This window comes from Coregonus lavaretus, assembly GCF_964263955.1.
Source record: "Coregonus lavaretus genome assembly, chromosome: 6".
Classification (NCBI taxonomy): Eukaryota; Metazoa; Chordata; class Actinopteri; order Salmoniformes; family Salmonidae; genus Coregonus; species Coregonus lavaretus.
Window position 1 is genome coordinate 32,829,893 of NC_139993.1, and position 20,611 is coordinate 32,850,503.

A 20,611-nucleotide genomic window follows, 5' to 3' on the forward strand; every position below is an offset into this window, starting at 1 on the left:
TTGATTTCTGCTTTGGCAAAATGAAGCACTTTATTGTGAAGACTGTTGCTCTGAGAGATGTAGGGTTGGTTAATTGCATGAGTTTATAACAGAGGCTCTAGCTGAGCTATGGCATGCTGTGGAACCACAGGAGTAATGATTTCAGCATCTTACTTTTTTGTTTTGTTTTCTTTGAAACTACAATAAAGGGTAGTTTAAAGGGTTTTAGCCTTAAATGCACCACTTGAAGGTTTATTTAAGGTTATTAGCGTTATGTCAAATAAATAGCTTTTACAAAGCTTTAAAATTGTTTCATTGATTACACAAGGCATTGTATCTGGAAACATACGCAGTTGTAAATGAGAACTTGTTCTCAACTGGCTTACCTGGTTAAATAAAGGTGAAAAAAAAAACATTATGACAATTGAATGAGACTGTTGTGTCAATTAAATCACGTCATTCATAAGGGCATTGCACGTCACAAGCGTGTCCACTAGGAGGTGGTGTTGTCTACGAGCTGGAGGGTGTACTGTGTGCGTTCCCGCAGCAACAGTGAAGATGGCTGCACTCACATCTCTCACCCAGGTAATGTAACAGGAATTAATTAAATATTATGCGGAGGACATTCAGTCGAGCTGTTGTGCATGCAGATGAATGAGCTGCAGTTTTTAGTGGTGTGCTTTTAATCAAATGTGAAAGAAATAAGACGAATGCCGAGGGTGTTTAGCTAGCTTGCTACTAATAACGCGTTAGCTAGATGGTACAAGGCCTTATCACTAACGATAAGCTTACAGAGAGTACCGTAGCCTAGCCAGCTGGCTAGTGGGCTAGCTACCGTTAGCTTGCTTGCAAAATGAACAAGTTACCTAGCTAGCTAATGCTCGTTAGATGAAAGATAATTCGAGAAATGTTTAATAAACATTTACATTTTGATACTTGACAAAGGCGCAAGAGTTATGCAACCAGGAAAGACCAACGTATTGTAACGTTAGTGCTAAACAATACTAGCTAGTTAAACGGTCTGACTACTGCAGCATCAGTGTAATAACACACTAACACGAATAGTTAATGTAATACCATTGTAGCTATATAACACTGTACTACACGGGGATAGGTGTGTAACGTTAGTGCGTAGTGACACAAATGCCTAGGCTATAACGTCGTTATGTGATGATGAATGATGACTGACCAGGTTGTGTGCTTATGATTACTACATTGGCTGTTTTTCTGCTTCAGTAAGATGCCCCAATGTATTGTCCTAACTTGTAGCTAGTTTATCAAAACACAAGCTATGTGTTGTTTCAGACAATTTTGGGAATCACAGTCTCAGAGTTTGCACCAGGAGTCACAGAGGACCAGTTTTGGTTCAATCGCATTAGCTACATTATGCTTCTAGTTTTTTATCTAATTAAACCCTGACAAAGATAGGCTATTAGTGTTCTTGGGGAACATGCAAAAGAAATCCCCTTTGCCATCTTACAAGTTACATTATGCTTTAAAGAGCTCTTCAAAAGGTACTCAAAAGATTTAAAGCCTATTAGATGACATTAATATTTGATGACATGGGACAGGAAATCCCTCTCTGGCTTTTGGTTGTGATAGACCCTTAAGTGGATTTTTAAAGGGGGAGTCCAGATGTCAGTAGTAGGTTTTGTGGGGTGTGTCACGCTATTTGACGTAAGACAATGGTTTCCAGCAGCTGTTTGAAATGATATGACTAATCTGAAAAACCTTTCCCCAATCAGCTGTCAAGTGGGAACCATGTGTACGAGAACTTTTATAGACAGGTAAAACACATTTTATAGTTTGGTTATTACATAGGCTAGTCATATCTACATAGATTGAGGAGAATTCACTTCTTTATTGTTCAATGGCCGCAATAGACAACACTAAACACATTTAACAGTATAGTGTGTAGAAAGAAAAATGTAACAGTTTGGTTTGCTGTGTCGTTTTTGCAAGGTGGACCCAGGAAACACAGGGAGAGTAGGGCCCACGGAAGCTGCATTGTTCCTGAAGAAATCGGGCCTTCCTGATGTCACTTTGGGAAAGGTGGGTACTGTGTAGTGCTGCTGGCCACTGAAAGCTTTGGGCAGCAGCATACCCAAGGGAACAGTCCCTGACACTTTAGACTGATGAACTGCTCTGAAAGCAACAGACAATGACCAGCAGGAAATCATGTTGATTAGAGTGTCTCTGTCATCGAGGAGTAATACGACCATCTACATACATGCATGCATGCCTCAGTACCCCCAGAGGAATATTACTGGAAAAGATGACCACATCTTACGTCATTGCCTGGTCTGATTGGATCAATGTCTTTTATTTATCAGAACCTTTAGGGAGTGTACTTGTTTCAGCTCTATTTTGTTTTTACGCATTTGTACCCAGCTTTTGTATTGTTGCCTTGATCTGTTTGTCATACTACCTCTGCTTTGATCCAACTTTATGTAGCCTATCTCAGCTGGGTTACTGGGACTTTTATGCAGATTGCTTGTTATTGACTTTGTACACATTCCCTAATGATTATTGCACATTGAGGCTTTACTTTATGTTTTCTAAGTTAGGCCTAATCCTCTTGTTTGTGTTTGTCTCCCCTCAGATCTGGGATTTGGCAGACCCAGATGGGAAAGGGTTCTTGGACAAACAGGTAGAAAAGTTATCATTTCCTCTATGTGTGCGATGCCTGATGCTGGGACCCTTGAGGGGAATTGAGCTGCTATTTGTACACCCATAAACAATGCTGTTGTCCCATCTTCTCTTATAGGGGTTCTATGTAGCTCTGCGGTTGGTGGCCTGTGCACAGAGCGGACAAGACGTCAGCCTCTCAAGTTTGAACCTCACTATCCCTCCCCCAAAATTTGTGAGTACAATCCTAACTAGTACAATCCTAGCTAGTACAATCTTAACTAGTACAATCCTAACTACACACAGGTTTCATGGTAGTTTGATGATGCATTTATTTTTTCAAAGGAATTTCTGCTAGGAACACAAGTATTTTGCTACACCCGCAATAACATCTGCTAAACATGTGTATGCGACCAATAACATTTTATTTTATTTATATGTTTGGTTGGGACATTGTGAAGTAAGTGTTAAAGTTTAAGGTTGTTTTTTGGTTGTTTTGGTACAGAAGGATACTAGCAGCCCATCTCTCAGCACATCATCGGTCTCTAGTGAACCCCACTGGGCTGTGAGGGTGAGTCATGTAGAAATGCCCCTGGACCATGTGTTTGGTTGATGAGAGCATACTAAAATGGGTTTTTGTATATTAGAAAAACTGTATTTTATTGTGCAAAACAATGAACAAAATTCAGAGAATCATCAACAATAAGTTTATCTTTTCTTATCAATCGCTTATTGTTATTTTTGTTCATTTCATATTCCAGCCTGAAGAAAAGGGTAAATTCGATGGCATATTTGAAAGCCTTGCACCAGTCAGTGGACTCCTCTCTGGTGACAAAGTAAAACCAGTTCTAATCAACTCAAAACTACCTCTGGACGTGTTAGGAAAGGTTTGGGATCTCAGTGACATTGATAAAGATGGACATCTGGATCGAGATGAATTTGCAGTGGTAAGGTTTACTCCAGTAAACTGTGGAATGAATAGATCTGACTAAACAAATGTTTCATAGCTCATATTGACCTGTGTATGATATAGTAACTGACATAATAGTAAGACATAATAACTGTCTAATAACATTACTAGTAATAAGTGTAACTTCAGTCCTCTTCTTTTCCTTCTGTTCTCCAGGCCATGCACCTGGTCTATCGGGCCCTGGAGAAGGAACCGGTCCCCTCTGTTCTCCCCTCCTCTCTCATCCCTCCAAACAAGAGAAAGAAGTCATTGGTGGGCTCCCTTCCTGGCATGGTGCCTGTGTTGCCCGCCAGTCCCCCGCCCCCCAAGGACAGCCTGCGCTCCACCCCTTCCCACGGTAGCATGAACTCTCTCAACAGCGCTGGCAGCCTCTCCCCCAAACATTCACTAAAATCTGCACAGGTAAACACACATACATTAAACAAACTATCTTGATTAGCAACAAAGCAATCTCTAACTTTTTGGTGTGTAATGTGTGTATTGTGTTATAACATTTATGTAATTTTTCTCCCCGTGAATGTCAGCACTCAGTGAACTGGGTAGTCCCGGTGACAGACAAAGGGCGCTATGACGACATCTTCCTGAAGACAGACTTGGATCTAGATGGCTTTGTCAGCGGCATGGAAGTCAAGGACATCTTCATGCACTCAGGGCTGCCGCAGAACCTACTGGCACATATATGGTAGGAGAGACGATGACTGATGACTGGTGCCACCTGATTACCTGACTGAAGTTGAATGTATTACTCATGTTGTTATTATTGTGTATCCAGGGCCCTGGCAGACACCAGGCAGATGGGGAAGCTGACGCGGGAGCAGTTTGCTCTGGCCATGCACTTCATCCAGCAGAAAGTCAGCAAAGGCATGGACCCTCCTCAGGCCCTGACCCCTGACATGATCCCTCCTTCAGAGAGGGGCACTCCTGTGCCAGTGTGTACCACTCCCTCCCATGTACGCATGCACTGACCACACACATGCACAAGAACACACACACAGAGCTTTTATGTGAATTTCCAGGACTTTTTGGGGAGTAAACATTTATTTCCATTAAAAATCCTATTTTCCCTAACCCCTAAACTAATCAAACCCCCAAAAACCCTAACCCTAACTCCTAACACTAACCTTAACCCTAAACCTAACCATTAAGCCTAAAATAACATTTGAACAAATTCAGGACATGGAAAAAGTCCTTGTCAATAAAAGTATTGTTTTCCTACGTTGTCAGGACAATCTGGTCCTGATATTGTAGGAAAACATGTACACACACACACACTTTCTATTTTGGTGCAGAGACACGCTTAAGGTACTTGTATTTCCACTTTGAGACAAAGGTTTACCCATACAACTTTCTTTATGTTTATACACTTTGAGACAAATGACAGTTTAGGAAGATCTAATCCTGTATTCATGTCTGGGATTGACACTCAATGTGTCTCATGGCTAGGACTCATTCTTGTGTTCAGTAGTAGCTCTTCATCCCTTGTCTCTATCCACAGAGTATGTCTGGTTATATGACTCCTGTGGGCTCTGAGATGGCTGCTCTGTCTGAGATGAGGCGGGTGAGTCCCATATTTTGCTTGTTGAAAATGTGTTAGAATGTCCAATGGCCCTGCTTACAGGTGCTTGGTTTAAAAGTGTGAAGGGACTATACAGTTATAGGATCTTAATTGGATCACACTGTTGCAGGAGAACATTCCTGTAATGCAGGAAATTTTAAACTTGTAGTGTATTTAAGGTTTAAAAAGGCTTCTGAACTTTGTAATTTCCACTTTGACATTTCAGACTTGATTTTCCCTTACGAAAAATGTATCAACCCCTACAAAAATGTCCAATAATTATAATCCACATAATAATTTACATTTCCTGTTGCTGCAGGTTTATTATCCTGCTGTAGCACACTGGCTCAAATTGATACACTCTGATAACAAAGACATATGCTTTGGCAGCCGTGGAGTGTTATGTGACTACAGTATTGAGCTGTGGAGAGAGTATCGTCTTGATGGACAATAACTATTAATTGATTGATTTGGTGTGAAATTATATGTATGTGGTTTGTATGTGGTTTGTAACCTGGAGCTCTGTGAAGTGATGTGCTTTGTGTGTTTGGAGGCCCCTAAACTTCTCTTTCTGTGACTGTGTTGATTTCTGCTGTCCTGCTCTAGTCTAGTGCTTAGACCCTTCCAGAAGCTTACCGCACACTCTTTTCTTCTTTACCCTAACCTAAACGCTGCTGAATGCTGCTTTCTGGGTTATATCTCTGTATCAGCAAATAATGTTCAAGTTCTGGGTAGGTAACTGGCAAAAATCCGACAAATGCTTTCGATGGCTCACTAGACAGAAACCCAAAGAGATGAAAAGCATTTGTGAGAACTCAGTGACCGTGAACGGTGGTGTGACTTGACCTCCTGAGTTTTCTGATCGTGGCGGTTGTGAACAACTCCCCTCAGACCTTTTTGCCCTCGCCCCGTCGCCCGTCCCTCTGAGGTGCTTCCTTCCCTGTGATCTCTGTCTCTTTACCCTGGTTTGGTCTGGATGGTTTGGTGTCGTGGCACTCTGGCTCTCTCTTAGGTCATCTTAAGAATGGGGCTCACTTTCTTTCTCTTCTTCTCTTTCTCTTTCTGTCCATCCACAGGACAGCTCCAGTTCTGTGGGGTCAGGGTCAGAGTTCACTGGAATCAAGGAGCTGGACGACATCAGTCAAGAGATCGCTCAGCTGCAGAGGTAATTCACAACACTGGGAGATATCAAATGTGTAATTTCCTTTCAAAGTGATCACAAAATAGTTTTAATTTCTTATTACTGTTGTTTGTGCCATGTTTGTGCCACTGACAAAGATGTAGCAAAACCAGAATCCAGTCTCTTAAAAAAAGTCTTAAAGGATGTCGTTTTTTAGATGTCTATTTATTTTCCTTTGTTATGTCATATCCAGCTTATGTCACCCTGTATGAGTTCCTCCATTCATTTCCTTTTTCATCAATCATCACTCAACGACTTGATTAAGTCATTGCAGTTTTAGCAATAGTTTAACCTAAATGGAATAAACAGAGCAACTATACACTTTTGTTTTTTTATAAATATATCTACTATCTGCTAAGCAGATTAAAGTGAGCGTTCCATTTGAACCAGGTGCCTTATAAATATTTGGTTTGTCACGATACCAGTCATTTTACTAATGATACGATACCAGGCCAAGTACTGTATCACGGTAGTATCGCGGTACCATGGTGAATTCAGAGGGCCTAGCGTCCGGTTCGCCCCGTCCCCCGACACTGGTTCCCATTTTCTAAACGTTATACGCATTTGGTACACAAAAAACCTGTCACTGATATTCACATTTCTACTCAATACAACACATATTACATTTAACTTTACACTGTTCACTCTATAAAAGGCCTACCTGTGATTTGTCTGGAAGAATGGGAGAAAGGGATACATGCATAATGATCTGCATGTCATTGTGGCAGTAATGGGAAAAGACTGTATGAAACCTTTACTCTTCAGTTAACACACAGCCAAACACTCTCCCTCCCTCACACACTCTCTCTGTCTCCCTCATAAACACACACACACCACTCTCTCTCTCCCAGAAACAACATACACACTGCTCCCAACTTTAAAAACGTGAGGCACCAAACAGAATGTAAGGAGCACCAGAAAGAGATATATATTTTTATATAGTGTAGGCTTACATTGCGCCTAAATGAATCCTACCTTTTGAAGCACATCTCATGAGTAGCAAACTCTTTTCCTTTCTCCCTGTGCCAATCAAATTTGCCTAGATCTGCTGTGAAGTTACCAGGTTGTTAGCTAGCTACCGGCATACCGTGCAACACTAATAGATACTGTATATGGAACACAGTAGCATGGGTGATAACATACACACTTCAAAGGAGAAGAATGGTAACAGCCGGGTGGTGGATGAGTCCTTCCCTCTCAACCTCATCCCACCTCATCCCCCTGTCCAAGCCTTTTTTAAATGTGTGTATTTTATCAATCTTTTGTTTTCACCACTTACTCTTCATGCTGCGTCAGCACTCTTGCTTTTACACACTGGAATGCACTCAGGTAACCCTCTCTTGGCTGTCACCGTCTGTCGTTTTTCTTTTGTGGTAATCTTGTGTATGGAGGAGGAGAGGGAGGTGGAGGAGGAGAGGGAGGTGGAGAGGGAGAGGGAGGTGGAGGAGGAGAGGGAGGTGGAGGAGGAGAGGGTGGTGGAGGAGGAGAGGGAGGTGGAGGAGGAGAGGGAGGTGGAGGAGGAGGAGAGGGAGGTGGAGAGGGAGGTGGAGGAGGAGAGGGAGGTGGAGGAGGAGAGGGAGGTGGAGGAGGAGAGGGAGGTGGAGGAGGAGAGGGAGGTGGAGAAGGAGAGGGGGGTGGAGAGGGAGGGAGGTGGAGGAGGAGAGGGAGGTGGAGAGGGAGGTGGAGGAGGAGAGGGAGGTGGAGGAGGAGAGGGAGGTAGAGAGGGAGGTGGAGAAGGAGAGGGGGGTGGAGAGGGAGGTGGAGGAGGAGAGGGAGGTGGAGGAGGAGAGGGAGGTGGAGGAGGAGAGGGAGGTGGAGGAGGAGAGGGAGGTGGAGAGGGAAGTGGAGAAGGAGAGGGGGGTGGAGGAGGAGAGGGAGGTGGAGAGGGAGGTGGAGGAGGAGAGGGAGGTGGAGGAGGAGAGGGAGGTGGAGGAGGAGAGGGTGGTGGAGAGGGAGGTAGAGGAGGAGAGGGAGGTGGAGGAGGAGAGGGAGGTGGAGGAGGAGAGGGAGGTGGAGAGGGAGGTGGAGGAGGAGAGGGAGGTGGAGGTTGTGTGTTGATGGTTGTGTTTTTCTCTCTCTCAGGGAGAAGTATACGCTGGAGCAGGACATCAGAGAGACAGAGGAGGCCATCAGAAACAAGTCCTCGGAGGTGCAGGTGAGCAGGCATACTATTTTCTCATGAAAAAAATAGGGGGTTTTGACATACAATATGTTTTTTTTATGCCATATGCTGGTTCTCTAAATTGAACAAGGTAGTGTATCATCATGTTTAGAGTTCCCTTCTCTTTTCCCTGATTGTCATTGTTGTGCTGATTACGTGTGTGTGTGTGTGTGTGTGTGTGTGTGTGTGTGTGTGTGTGTGTGTGTGTGTGTCCATCAGGAGATGCAGAATGACCTGGACAGAGAGACGTGCAGCTTACAGGAGCTGGAGGCCCAGAATCAGGATGCTCAGGAGCGGCTGGAGGAGATGGACCAGCAGAAGGCCAAGCTGGAGGACATGCTCAACGACGTCCGGATCAAGTGCAATGAGGAGTCCCAAATGGTGAGAGTGGGAAGGGGAGGGGTTTGACAGTGGTCTGGTAGTAATCATGGAAGCAATATGAAACCCCTAGCAGCCTTCAGTTTTGGGGTCACGGCTCGGTTCGATTTCGGTACAACAGGAAAATTAAATGCCATTCACAATTTTCCTGGCATTGTGTGTTGTGACCGGATTGTTATGTTGGGCCTCTCAAGTTTCCACTCTGATGCTGCGTTTGTAACCATGTGGGAGTTGGGAATTTACTAGTTGTGAAGTCTTAAATACCAGTTGGATGCATTCATGTGATTTGAACTCGTTGAGAAAGGCAGATTGGCGTATAGCCAACAAGCTATTAGCATGTGGGAGAAGTGGGTGCTCTGGATGATAGACGAGTTTCCCACTAGTAATTACCAGTTTTAGGGCCGTTCAACAGGATTTTTCCAAGTTGTATGTGGTAAATTCCCACTTCCATCTTGGTTACGAACGAACCATGACACTGCCTCCTTCAATGCCTGATGCGCACTTGTGACTCTCATAAAGGGGGAGTGTCTATAGCATGGTACATCTCCCACTCTGAGGTAATGTGATGGGCTGTCACTGTTAAGTAAGTGCAAAACAGGGTGGATTTGCCAATTCATTGAAAACGTAGGCTTTGGCTTGCTTATATAGAGCGGTTACTACCTGTTTGCTGAAATGGGTGCAAGAGGGAAGTTCGTAACGTGGCTCGAGCACTTTCACGAGGTGCTGCCTGAAACCAACTATTATCAACCACAGAGAATGGGCACATATCCGCGGCTATAAACCAAAGACTGTACAAAATATCGCTCTTGTAATTTCTTTGGCCCGGGCAGAATCAGCTGCCAAGGGCAGATGTTGTGTTGTTGTTTCTTAGCGTTTCCGTCTTGTACGGTATACTGGGACGATGTCGATGTAAATGTGTCAACATATTTGAGGTGTTGGCAGAATGTTCCCAAACTGAAGATTTAAACTGTTTAAATAAAAGATCCCAGAAATGTTCCATATGCACAAAAAGCTTATTTCTCTAAAATGTTGTGCACAAGCTTGTTTACATCCCTGTTAGTGAGCATTTCTCCTTTGCCAAGATAATCTATCCACCTGACAGGTGTGGCATATCAAGAAGCTGATTAAACAGCACGATCATTACACAGGTGCACCTTATGCTGGGGACAATAAAAGGCCACTAAAATGTGCAGTTTTGTAACACAACACAATGCTACAGATGTGTCAAGTTTTGAGGGAGCGTGCAATTGACATGCTGACTGCAGGAATGTCCACCAGAGCTGTTGCCAGAGAATTTACTGTTAATTTCTCTACCATAAATCGCCTCCAACGTCGTTTTAGAGAATTTAGCAGTACGTCCAACTGGCCTCACAACTGAAGACCACGTGTAACCACGCCAGCCCAGGACCTCCATATAGGGCTTCTTCACCTGCGGGATCGTCTGAGGGGGGAAGGGGTGCTGAGGAGTATTTCTGTCTGTAATAAAGCCCTTTTATCATAAAAAAATAATTCTGGTTGGCTGGGCCTGGCTCCCCAGTGGGTGGGCCTGGCTCCCAAGTGGGTAGGCCTATGCCCTGCACCCCTGCCCAGTCATGTGAAATCTATAGATTAGGGTCTAATTTATTTATTTCTATTGACTGATTTCCTTATATGAACTGTAACTGAGAAAAAAAATTGCGTTTCTATTTTTGTTCAGTGTAGCTCCCGGCTGCGCCTCACAAAATAACAGTTTGAAATTCAGCTCAGATTTCCTCAAGAGGCATAGGCCTACAATGCAGCGAAGGCATAGCCTATAGGCCATAAAGCCTTCACTATCAATCTGGTAGGCATAGCTTACATCCTCCACTTTCTTCTTTCCTCGCTGTCTCTCCTTCTGTCTCTTGCTGTCAATCTCTTTCTCTACCCCAGATTTCGTCCCTGCAGAACCAGATCCACTCCCAAGAGACTGACCTGCAGAGCCAAGAAGAGGAGCTGAGTCGAGCCAAGGCAGACCTGAACCAGCTGCAGCTGGAGGAGAGCCAGCTGGAACAGAGCCTAACGGCCGGCAAGTTCCAGCTGGAGACCATCATCAAGTCCCTCAAAGCCACCCAGGACGAGATCAACCAGGTGAGAGAGAACCAGGTAGAGGGAGAGGAGAGGCAACCGACATGCTCCCAGTCAGATATGCAGAAATCCCAGACACAGTGAAGTCGTGTTGGGGTTAGGGTTAAGGTTAAGGATAACGACTCATCACACCAGATTCACACTATAGGGCCAACCCGAACTATGCTGGCTTTGATATTTTATTGTCACATTGTCCTTTCCAGCATGGTTCCAGCACAGCTATGGTGGATGCATGACCAAGCCAGCCCAATTCAACTCAGCATGGCTCGGCTCGGTTTTGTCCTATAGTGAGTGTGAATCAGGCTAATGTGTCTGGGATGTGGGAGGACCTGTTGCAAGACACTTTCTAGTGTGACCACCAGGGGGAGAATTTTTGTCAGGAATGACAGAAATGGCCAGATTCAATTTGTGCTTGGTCTTCACTTCTGGAAGATATTCAGCACAGACTGGAAAATGAAGGGGTACTTAATTTTCATAGAAATTCTAGTGAAGTTTTAAAAGTGCATGTCATCATAGTTAACCCCTCTTGAATTCATTTGGAGATATCCGTCCTCAATCAGGTTTGGGTGTGGCAGTTTCAGTTAGAGCATCAAATGTTGTACCTCCACTTTCTGCACCACCATAATCATCAAATCTAACATGACTTCCACAGCACCAGCCCACGCCTCAGATCTCACATCACACTCTCACATCTCTCATATCACCCCGAGGATGCTGAGCCATAGATGGCTGTGTTCTCTTTTATAGGTGGGGGAACGTCCCTTACCTTACATTGAGATAAGTGAGAGAAACATCCATTCCGATCTACTCTCATTATGAACAGATAGCAGCACTTACCTACTTCCATACCCTGCAGCGCCAAATCATATTGACTAATATCATCATTCATCACTCTTCTCTCAGTGAATTCAAACCATACTGAGATTACACCACTAGTCCCGGTTGTATTCTAAGACCTCCATCTGTGAGGAGCCAAGGGGAATACCAGCACTCAGCTGTAGCCACTGCAATGTGAACTGAACCATGTGATCCCTGCACTGAGACTCTCTCCTCCCCTGAGTCAACGTGTGTCTAGGTTTCCTTCAGTGAGCCCTGCACGGGGCCATATTGTGAGAGGGTTTCTCTTCACAAATGACTGGTCCCATTCAGGGCTTGTCGGAGCCGTGTGTAGTGTCTTATGTCTCACTGCGTCACCACCTTCAAAAGGCCATTGAGTGGGTCGTAGAGCCACGCCGGTTGATCATTTCCTCGCGATCACCTGCAATAATATGCACTCACTCTCCGTTTCTTGGAAAGCCATTAGGCCACTATATTGAATTGAAAGAGATTATTTGGGGATGGTGGCTCATTTTGATGAAGTCTCTCAAGAACACATTCAGATGAAATCATGTTATCACAACCTTATGTACAAACACATGCATTCACATATAACTGTGTTGTTACTCTTAACAGCCCTAATATCCTCTGTGTTGATAGAAACCCTACATTAACCTACTGTGTTTGTGTTGTGCTGTGCTGTTCCTCCAGGCTCGCAGTAAGCTGTCTCAGATCCAGGACAGCCAGCAGGAGATGACTAAGAGCATCGAGCAGTACAACAACACACTGAACGGGACCCACGGAGGCAGCATGACCAACCTGGCTGACATGAGCGAGGGATTCCACGACCGCGAGAACGGAGGGTTCGGAGCCATGGTGAGGAGACCACACTGCTCAGGAGGTTAAATTCTGGGCCCTGGAACTACGACTTGTTTTTCCTAGCCACGTCACGTGGCTCTATTTGTAAAACTATAGAAGTAAGCATGTAATAGTTATACACTACATGTACAGTGAGGGAAAAAAGTATTTGATCTCCTGCTGATTTTGTACGTTTGCCCACTGACAAAGAAATGATCAGTCTATAATTTTAATGGTAGGTTTATTTGAACAATGAGAGACAGAATAACAACAAAAAAATCCAGAAAAACGCATGTCAAAAATGTTATAAATTGATTTGCATTTTAATGAGGGAAATAAGTATTTGACCCCCTCTCAATCAGAAAGATTTCTGGCTCCCAGGTGTCTTTTATACAGGTAACGAGCTGAGATTAGGAGCACACTCTTAAAGGGAGTGCTCCTAATCTCAGTTTGTTACCTGTATAAAAGACACCTGTCCACAGAAGCAATCAATCAATCAGATTCTAAACTCTCCACCATGGCCAAGACCAAAGAGCTCTCCAAGGATGTCAGGGACAAGATTGTAGACCTACACAAGGCTGGAATGGGCTACAAGACCATCGCCAAGCAGCTTGGTGAGAAAGTGACAACAGTTGGTGCGATTATTCGCAAATGGAAGAAACACTAAAGAACTGTCAATCCCCCTTGGCCTGGGGCTCCATGCAAGATCTCACCTCGTGGAGTTGCAATGATCATGACAACGGTGAGGAATCAGCCCAGAACTACACGGGAGGTTCTTGTCAATGATCTCAAGGCAGCAAATTCCTCCTGAGACGTGTGCAAACCTGGTGGTCAACTATAAGAAACGTCTGACCTCTGTGATTGCCAACAAGGGTTTTGCCACCAAGTACTAAATCATGTTTTGCAGAGGGGTCAAATACTTATTTCCCTCATTAAAATGCAAATCAATTCATAACATTTTTGCCATGCGTTTTTCTGGATTTTTGTTGTTGTTATTCTGTCTGTCACTGTTCAAATAAACCAACCATTACAATTATAGACTGATCATTTCTTTGTCAGTGGGCAACCGTACAAAATCAGCAGGGGATCAAATACTTTTTTCCCTCACTGTATGTGGACACCTGCTCGCCGAACATCCAAAATCTTGGGCATTAATATGGAGTTGGTCCCCCTTTTGCTGCTATAACAGCCTCCACTCTTCTGGGAAGGCTTTCCACTAGATGTTATAACATTGCCACGGGGACTTGCTTCCATTCAGCCACAAGAGCATTAGTGAGTTCGGGCACATGTTGGGCGAATAGGCCTGGCTCGCAGTCGGTGTTCCAATTCATCCCAAAGGTGTTCGATGGGGTTGAGGTCAGGGCTCTGTGCAGGCCAGTCAAGTTCTTCCACACCGATCTTGACAAACCATTTCTGTATGGACCTCGCTTTGTGCACGGGGGCATTGTCATGCTGAAACAAGAAAGGGCCTTCCCCAAACTGTTGCCACAATGTTGGAAGCACAGAATTGTCTAGAATGTAATTGAATGATGTAGCATTAAGATTTCCCTTCACTGGAACTAAAGGGCCTAGCCCAAACCATGAAAAACAGCCCCAGACCATTATTCTTCCTCCACCAAACTTTACAGTTGGCACTATGCATTCGGGCAGGTAGCGTTCTCCTGGCATCCGCCAAACCCAGATACGTCCATCGGACTGACAGGTGGTGAAGCGTGATTCATCACTCCAGAATAGTTATTGTGCTGATGTTGCTTCCAGAGGCAGTTTAGAACTCGGTAGTGAGTGTTGCAACAGATTTTAATTTTGTTACGTGCCAAGCACTTCAGCACTCGGCAGTCCCGTTCTGTAAGCTTGTGTGGCGTACCACTTTGCGGCTGAGCCGTTGTGGCTCCTAGATGTTTCCACTTCATAATAACAGCACTTACAGTTGACCGGGGCAGCTCTAGCAGGGCAGATATTTGACGAACTGATTTGTTGTACAGGTGGCATCCTATGACGGGGCCACGTTGAACGTCACTGAGCTCTTCAGTAATGGCCATTCTACTGCCAATGTTTGTCTATGGAGATTGCATGCCTGTGTGCTCAATTTTATACACCTGTCAGCAATGGGTGTGGCTTAAATAGCCGAATCCACTAATTTGAAGGAGTGTCCATATACTTTTGTCAATGTAGTGTATATAAAAGAGGTACATTGAGGTTGAATGCTTGGTGTCAAGTGGAGAACTGGTTAAACCTAGAAAAGCAGAGTATCTATCCAACAATGGAATGACTGCCTATTGTTCTACTCTACTGAACACATCTGGTACATTTGGACTTGAACAATGGATGGCAGCCATAGTGTAAAGGTGTAGTTCATTTCAGCCACATCTGCAGTTCATGGTAACATGATGATTCATTGTCGCCTGCTGGCCTGGGTGTGAAATTCAGCTGTGTGTTACTGGATCTTATCAGATAAAGAGAATATTCTAAACCTTTCCCTGTAAAGAAAAGAGGTATCTCTTCCCTCGTTTAGTGTCAGAAATGTTCCATTCAAACGAGCGACTCCGGGGCATACAGAATCTTAAGTGGGTTATATTAATCCCATAGTTTGGTTATATCTTATTTAATGTAATTATCTTGGCTTAAATACTCTTGCACGCTGTTATTTTACCTGGCAGCCCTCTGTTATTTAGTCTTAAAAGGGCTCGAACACTTAGCGCTTATTCTTGGCCCTAATTCTGGGCAGCGTTGGATGTCATGGCGGAGTGAATACAGGGATCACGGTCAGGCCTCTTATTGAAAAGAGGAGAAGTCCTGCTAATGAAACATAACAAGTTCGCGTTTTCATAGCCAGGGCTAGCCTGGCACGTGAAGGCAGGTTTTTTTGAGAAACCCGACACCCTGAAGAATGTGGGCCCTAACAGATGGTTGTTTCCTACCGACTCGGGTGCTTTTTCATTGGGACCAGCTGAGTGCTGTGGGGCGCAGCAGACACAGAATGGGCAAATTGCAGAAGAATGAAAATTCCCTTTGTGTTATTATGGTGAAACTCAAGCTCGGAGGGCTCTCTGGTCTGGTCGAGTCTGTAAGCAGCAATAGTGGTGCTTTTCTTCAGGCACACATTCCTCTCTCCGAGGTCTCTGTTAGTGTTGTTGAACTCAAATTCCTCCACTTGAACCTGAGTGGGCCCTTATTGAAATATGAAGTATTTGATTTGATAGCTGTCGTGTTTGACAGCTCGGCGAGACTGAATAAACACATTTGTCGACGTGCGTTGGTTTTTCTCCTTAATGTCTGTCTGAGGGGAAAATGGTTGGAGATGGTGGCGGCTCTCCAGAGCCAAACAGACAAATATGTTTTTCTCCCCTTCTCAGGAGGACCCGTTTAAGGTGAAGACATCTGGGTTCAATAGCGTCCCTCAGGAGATGCACACAGACCCCTTCCACTCCGAAGACCCCTTCAAGACAGACCCGTTCAAAGGTGCTGATTCTCTCTCCTCTCCCTCTCTCCCTTTCCTCTCCTTCTCTTTCAACGACCTCTGCAATCGCTCATCTCTTCCTTCCATCTGACTCATCTCTCCCGTTATCCCTCCGTCCTCTCCTCCTCAGATAGTCCTGCTTGAGTTTCCTCTCCTCCTCACTCAAATGTTCCCACTGTGCTCCCATCCTCCCTATCCTGACATTATTTGTAGTTTCACCAGAAGCAATGTGGACTCCTCTGCAGCTTGGCTAAGACTTTGTTTTTTCAGTTCTGCCTTTGTTTGCCTTAAGTGTGCTCTATAATTTGTTTTTGATCCTTCTGGGTTTAGATTCCCCCTTCCAACGTTTTAGCTTTTGTCCTCTCTGCCATAGCCTCTGATTGTTTTCTCCCCCTCCCCCTCATCCCCCCTCTCAACTCCTCTCCTGTAGGTGACCCCTTCCAAAGCGACCCTTTTGCAAAGCAGCCATCACTACCAGCGGCCGCAGGTATTTATTTATAAATAACCAGAAAGAGCCATACACAATTAAACTTATACATGGACTTACATACAATGCCATCCTCTTGTTAAGTTAATGACACTCTGGAACTTGTGTCCAACCGGGCTTCCTTCACCGTCCCACTTCTCTCTTTGTAATATTGTAGAATTTTAGTTACCTCTTCTTTAAGACGTATGTTCCAGAGAAAATATTTGCTGGATGTTGAATGTTATTTTAATAGTTATTGCCAAATGTCTGTAGACACTTCTTGTGTTTGTCTTGCGTAATGGAGAATGCCTACGTTCTCAATGTTGACTATAGCAAAGCCAATGACAGTTGAACACACACTGCTTTTAACTGATTAAAAGAATATCCATAATTTCTAAACAGTTTCTTTACCAACAATAAATTGAACTGTCATAAGGGGAAATAACATTGAACATAGTGACTAACTGGATTATATGATTCTTACTGAAGAGGTTAACCAAATTGGACTCACATTATCTCAGCTACTATATGACTTATGGTCCAGATGCTACAGACTACAATGAACGTTATTCACATAGCGTCTCTATGTGAAGTATAGGGAACCGTCAGACTAGACTATGTAAAGGGAAGGTCAAGTCTGATCCACAGTCTGCTACACTGAGCTCTCCTAGATCTCTCTCTCCACCCAGACCCCTTTGGGGGGGACCCCTTCAAAGAGACGGACCCCTTCAAGGCCTCGTCGGAAGACTTCTTCAAGAAGACCACCATCAAGGCAGACCCCTTCAGCACACCCGACCCCTTCAGTAAAAGTGCCACGCTCCCCACCAAGGTAGTGTGGCACTTTCTAACCACTCAGTTTATATATGGGTGTATATGTATGTAACTGTTTCTTTATGCTTGTTCTTGCAGACTAGTCACTTTACAACCAACACAGACCCTTTCATATCCATTAGCCCAAAACCCACCAGAGGCCCAGGACCAGGTACTTGCTCAGGCCCAGGACCAGGTACTTGCTCAGGCCCAGGACCAGGTACTTGCTTTTTCCTATTCTTCTATTCCCCCCCCCCCCCCCCACCCCACTGAACAAGACCTCAACCCCAAGTCCTCTTTACGCTACCCCTCTCCTCATCGCTCTCTCTCAGGCATGGCTTGTATAAGTCTGATTTTTGTATTCAGAGAGAAGCATGCACTTTTTGTATTAAAAAAAAGTATTATTAACAGCAACGACCTGGGGTATAGTTACAGGGGAGAGGAGGTGGGATAAATGAGCTAATCGGAAGCATTTGTTTTATTTTCACACCTTTTTGGCCCAGCCTGCTGTTCTGAGTATATCGGCATATAGGCCTGTGGGGTGGTGAGCTGTCTTAACAGCAGAACAGGTGTCAAGAAGCTGTGAAGAGAGTTCCCATGTTTAAAATCCGTTTTCTCTCAGTAGGTCTCAGTAAAAATAAATCTACCATTGTGCCAGGAAGTGTTTGGGTGCTGGTGGTTAACACATATCAGTGTTAAAAGACATCAATGCCTCAAATATAATTTGTATGGATAAGATGGGTAAAATAATGACCCTAATGGTTTTAAGAGTGGGAAACAGTTGAGGTTCTTGTGAGATGTTATATATTTTTTACTAAGGTTCCCATTCTTAGCAGCACATGGATCACTTAAAATTCTTGAAATAGTCCCAGTGAAAACAGGAGATGCATTGTGGCTTGGGCACAGAGGATGGCTTATGGCATCTGAAACACTGTAGCCTAGAGAGGCCTTGGACAGGGCAATCTGTAACTGTGCAAGTGTGTAGGTCCCATTCTCAATCAACTCTTCATTTCTCTTTATTTTCCCTAGGGAATTGCTGTAGTCCATAGAAACACATTACGCCATGCATTATTGAAGTCCCGTAGCCATGCTAGAACACTGGGTTGACTGTGGCAGTTGGATGTTTGTAGGGTCAGGTTTTCATGTTAGTTTGCTTATTACAATTATGAGCTGAGAGAGAAGGTGTCACGCCAACTACTTGAAATTCTCTTTTTTTTCACCAGCTAATTTTGTCTTGCCTATTTTCAAGCTGCTCCTTTTTCTTGACTGAAACTATACAGGGTTAAATACACTCAGGAGTCAAACAGTGAAACCTTGATGCAACAGTGTGCCAACCTTTGAGCAATGATTCTGGAAGCACAACTCATCTCAGTCATGTGTGATAGAGAATCCTTTCGAATACTTTGAACATTTGTGTATTTGTTCTGGATAACCTACACCTTGAATGTTTCATGTTGATATTTTCTCAGATCTCTTTGGCACGCTGGACCCCTTTGGAAGCAGTACTGCCTTTGGAGGCAGTAACAGCTCATTTGGCAGTAACAGTGGGTTTGCAGACTTCAGCCAAATGTCAAAGGTCAGAGACCCGATGGAAGGAAGAGGAGGCTTTCCAGAATACCAGCAGGTACTTCTACCAAAGACTATGAACTTTTGTATTGCATCTATTCATTCAGTAGACTGCATATTTCCTATCCTGTGGTGCACAATTAACCGTTTGTGTAGTTTTACTCATTTCCATGGACATACAGTTGAAGTCGGAAGTTTACATACACCTTAGCCAGATACATTTAAACTCAGTTTTTCACAATTCCTGACATTTAATCCTAGTAAAAATTCCCTGTCTTAGGTCAGTTAGGATCACCACTTTAGTTTAAGAATGTGAACTGTCAGAATAATAGTAGAGAGAATGATTTATTTAAGCTTTTATTTCTTTCATCACATTCCCAGTGGGTCAGAATAATTAGTATTTGGTAGCATTGCCTTTAAATTGGTTAACTTGGGTCAAACGTTTCGGGTAGCCTTCCACAAGCGTCCCACAATAAGTTGGGTGAGTTTTGGCCCATTCCTCATGACAGAGCTGGTGTAACTGAGTCAGGTTTGTAGGCCTCCTTGCTCGCACAGGCTTTTTCAGTTCTGCCCACAAATTTTCTATAGGATTGAGGTCGGGCTGGTGTAACTGAGTCAGGTTTGTAGGCCTCCTTGCTCGCACAGGCTTTTTCAGTTCTGCCCACACATTTTCTATAGGATTGAGGTCAGGGCTTTGTGATGGCCAAGCTGTTTAAAGGCACAGTCAACTTAGTGTATGTAAACTTCTGACCCACTGGAATTGTGATACAGTGAATTATAAGTGAAATAATCTGTCTGTAAACAATTGTTGGGAAAATTACTTGTGTCATGCACAAAGTAGATGTCCTAACCGACTTGCCAAAACTATAGTTTGTTAACAAGAAATGTGTGGAGTGGTTGAATAATGACTCCAACCTAAGTGTATGTAAACTTCCGACTTCAACTGTGCATCAGTCTTGATATGAGTTGGCACTTGACAGTTGTGAAGACTTATATCTTCAGCTGTGGCATCTGAGGGCTCATACATTTGTTTGTCTGTCTCTCCCTCCCCCTCTCCAGTCGGGGTTCGTGGACGACCCCTTCAGTAGAAAGCAGGACGGCCCAGCTCTGCCGCCCAAGAAGAGCATTCCACCCAGACCCAAACCACCCAGTGGTGAGTAAGGCCTGAGGGAAAACAGGGAGAAGTGGAGGGAGGGAGTAAGTGGGAGAATAGAGATGGAGAGTGATTGTAGAAGAGAGAGAGCGAGACAAAGAGGATTGTTGGGCCACAGAGAGACAGAGAATGGGAGAGAGAGGGAAAGGGGACATTTTTTTAAATGAGGGGGAGGTAGTGGGTTAACCAAGGACAGGTAATGCCACCCGCCTATGTTTCACTATGAGTAATACTACTCCTCTCTGTCACGGGCCCTGCACCACTGGGTGATTCAGCTACCACTCACTGTGCCATGTCATCATATAGTGTCACCTTCGTTCATAGACGGGACGGACCAAGGCGCAGCGTGATATGCATACATGTTTATTATAACAAATAAACACAACGACAAAACAACAAACTAAACGAAACGTGAAGTCCAAGGTAGACACAAACAACATACCTCACACGGAACAAGATCCCACAACTTAACGAGTGCCTGTCACGATCGTCATAATGATTGGACCAAGGCGCAGCGTGATATGCGTACAT

General features: G+C 44.2%; 1 protein-coding gene across 1 annotated transcript in view; it reads left to right on the top strand.

The window, feature by feature from the left end:
• The first annotated feature begins 522 nt into the window (after positions 1-522).
• Positions 523-20,611, top strand: part of LOC311130263 (epidermal growth factor receptor substrate 15-like 1) — a 37,453-nt gene continuing 17,364 nt past the window's right edge. Inside the window, exons 1-22 of the mRNA XM_084162977.1 lie at positions 523-564; positions 1,725-1,766; positions 1,942-2,031; positions 2,582-2,629; positions 2,747-2,842; positions 3,113-3,178; positions 3,369-3,554; positions 3,734-3,979; positions 4,102-4,259; positions 4,350-4,527; positions 5,073-5,135; positions 6,209-6,297; positions 8,395-8,467; positions 8,693-8,854; positions 10,760-10,957; positions 12,482-12,646; positions 15,982-16,087; positions 16,516-16,572; positions 17,223-17,380; positions 17,461-17,581; positions 18,831-18,985; positions 19,987-20,080. Coding sequence (XP_084019103.1) covers positions 538-564; positions 1,725-1,766; positions 1,942-2,031; positions 2,582-2,629; positions 2,747-2,842; positions 3,113-3,178; positions 3,369-3,554; positions 3,734-3,979; positions 4,102-4,259; positions 4,350-4,527; positions 5,073-5,135; positions 6,209-6,297; positions 8,395-8,467; positions 8,693-8,854; positions 10,760-10,957; positions 12,482-12,646; positions 15,982-16,087; positions 16,516-16,572; positions 17,223-17,380; positions 17,461-17,581; positions 18,831-18,985; positions 19,987-20,080 — 2,578 coding nt within the window. The 5' untranslated portion in view covers positions 523-537. The remainder of the gene's footprint in view (positions 565-1,724; positions 1,767-1,941; positions 2,032-2,581; positions 2,630-2,746; positions 2,843-3,112; positions 3,179-3,368; positions 3,555-3,733; positions 3,980-4,101; positions 4,260-4,349; positions 4,528-5,072; positions 5,136-6,208; positions 6,298-8,394; positions 8,468-8,692; positions 8,855-10,759; positions 10,958-12,481; positions 12,647-15,981; positions 16,088-16,515; positions 16,573-17,222; positions 17,381-17,460; positions 17,582-18,830; positions 18,986-19,986; positions 20,081-20,611) is intronic.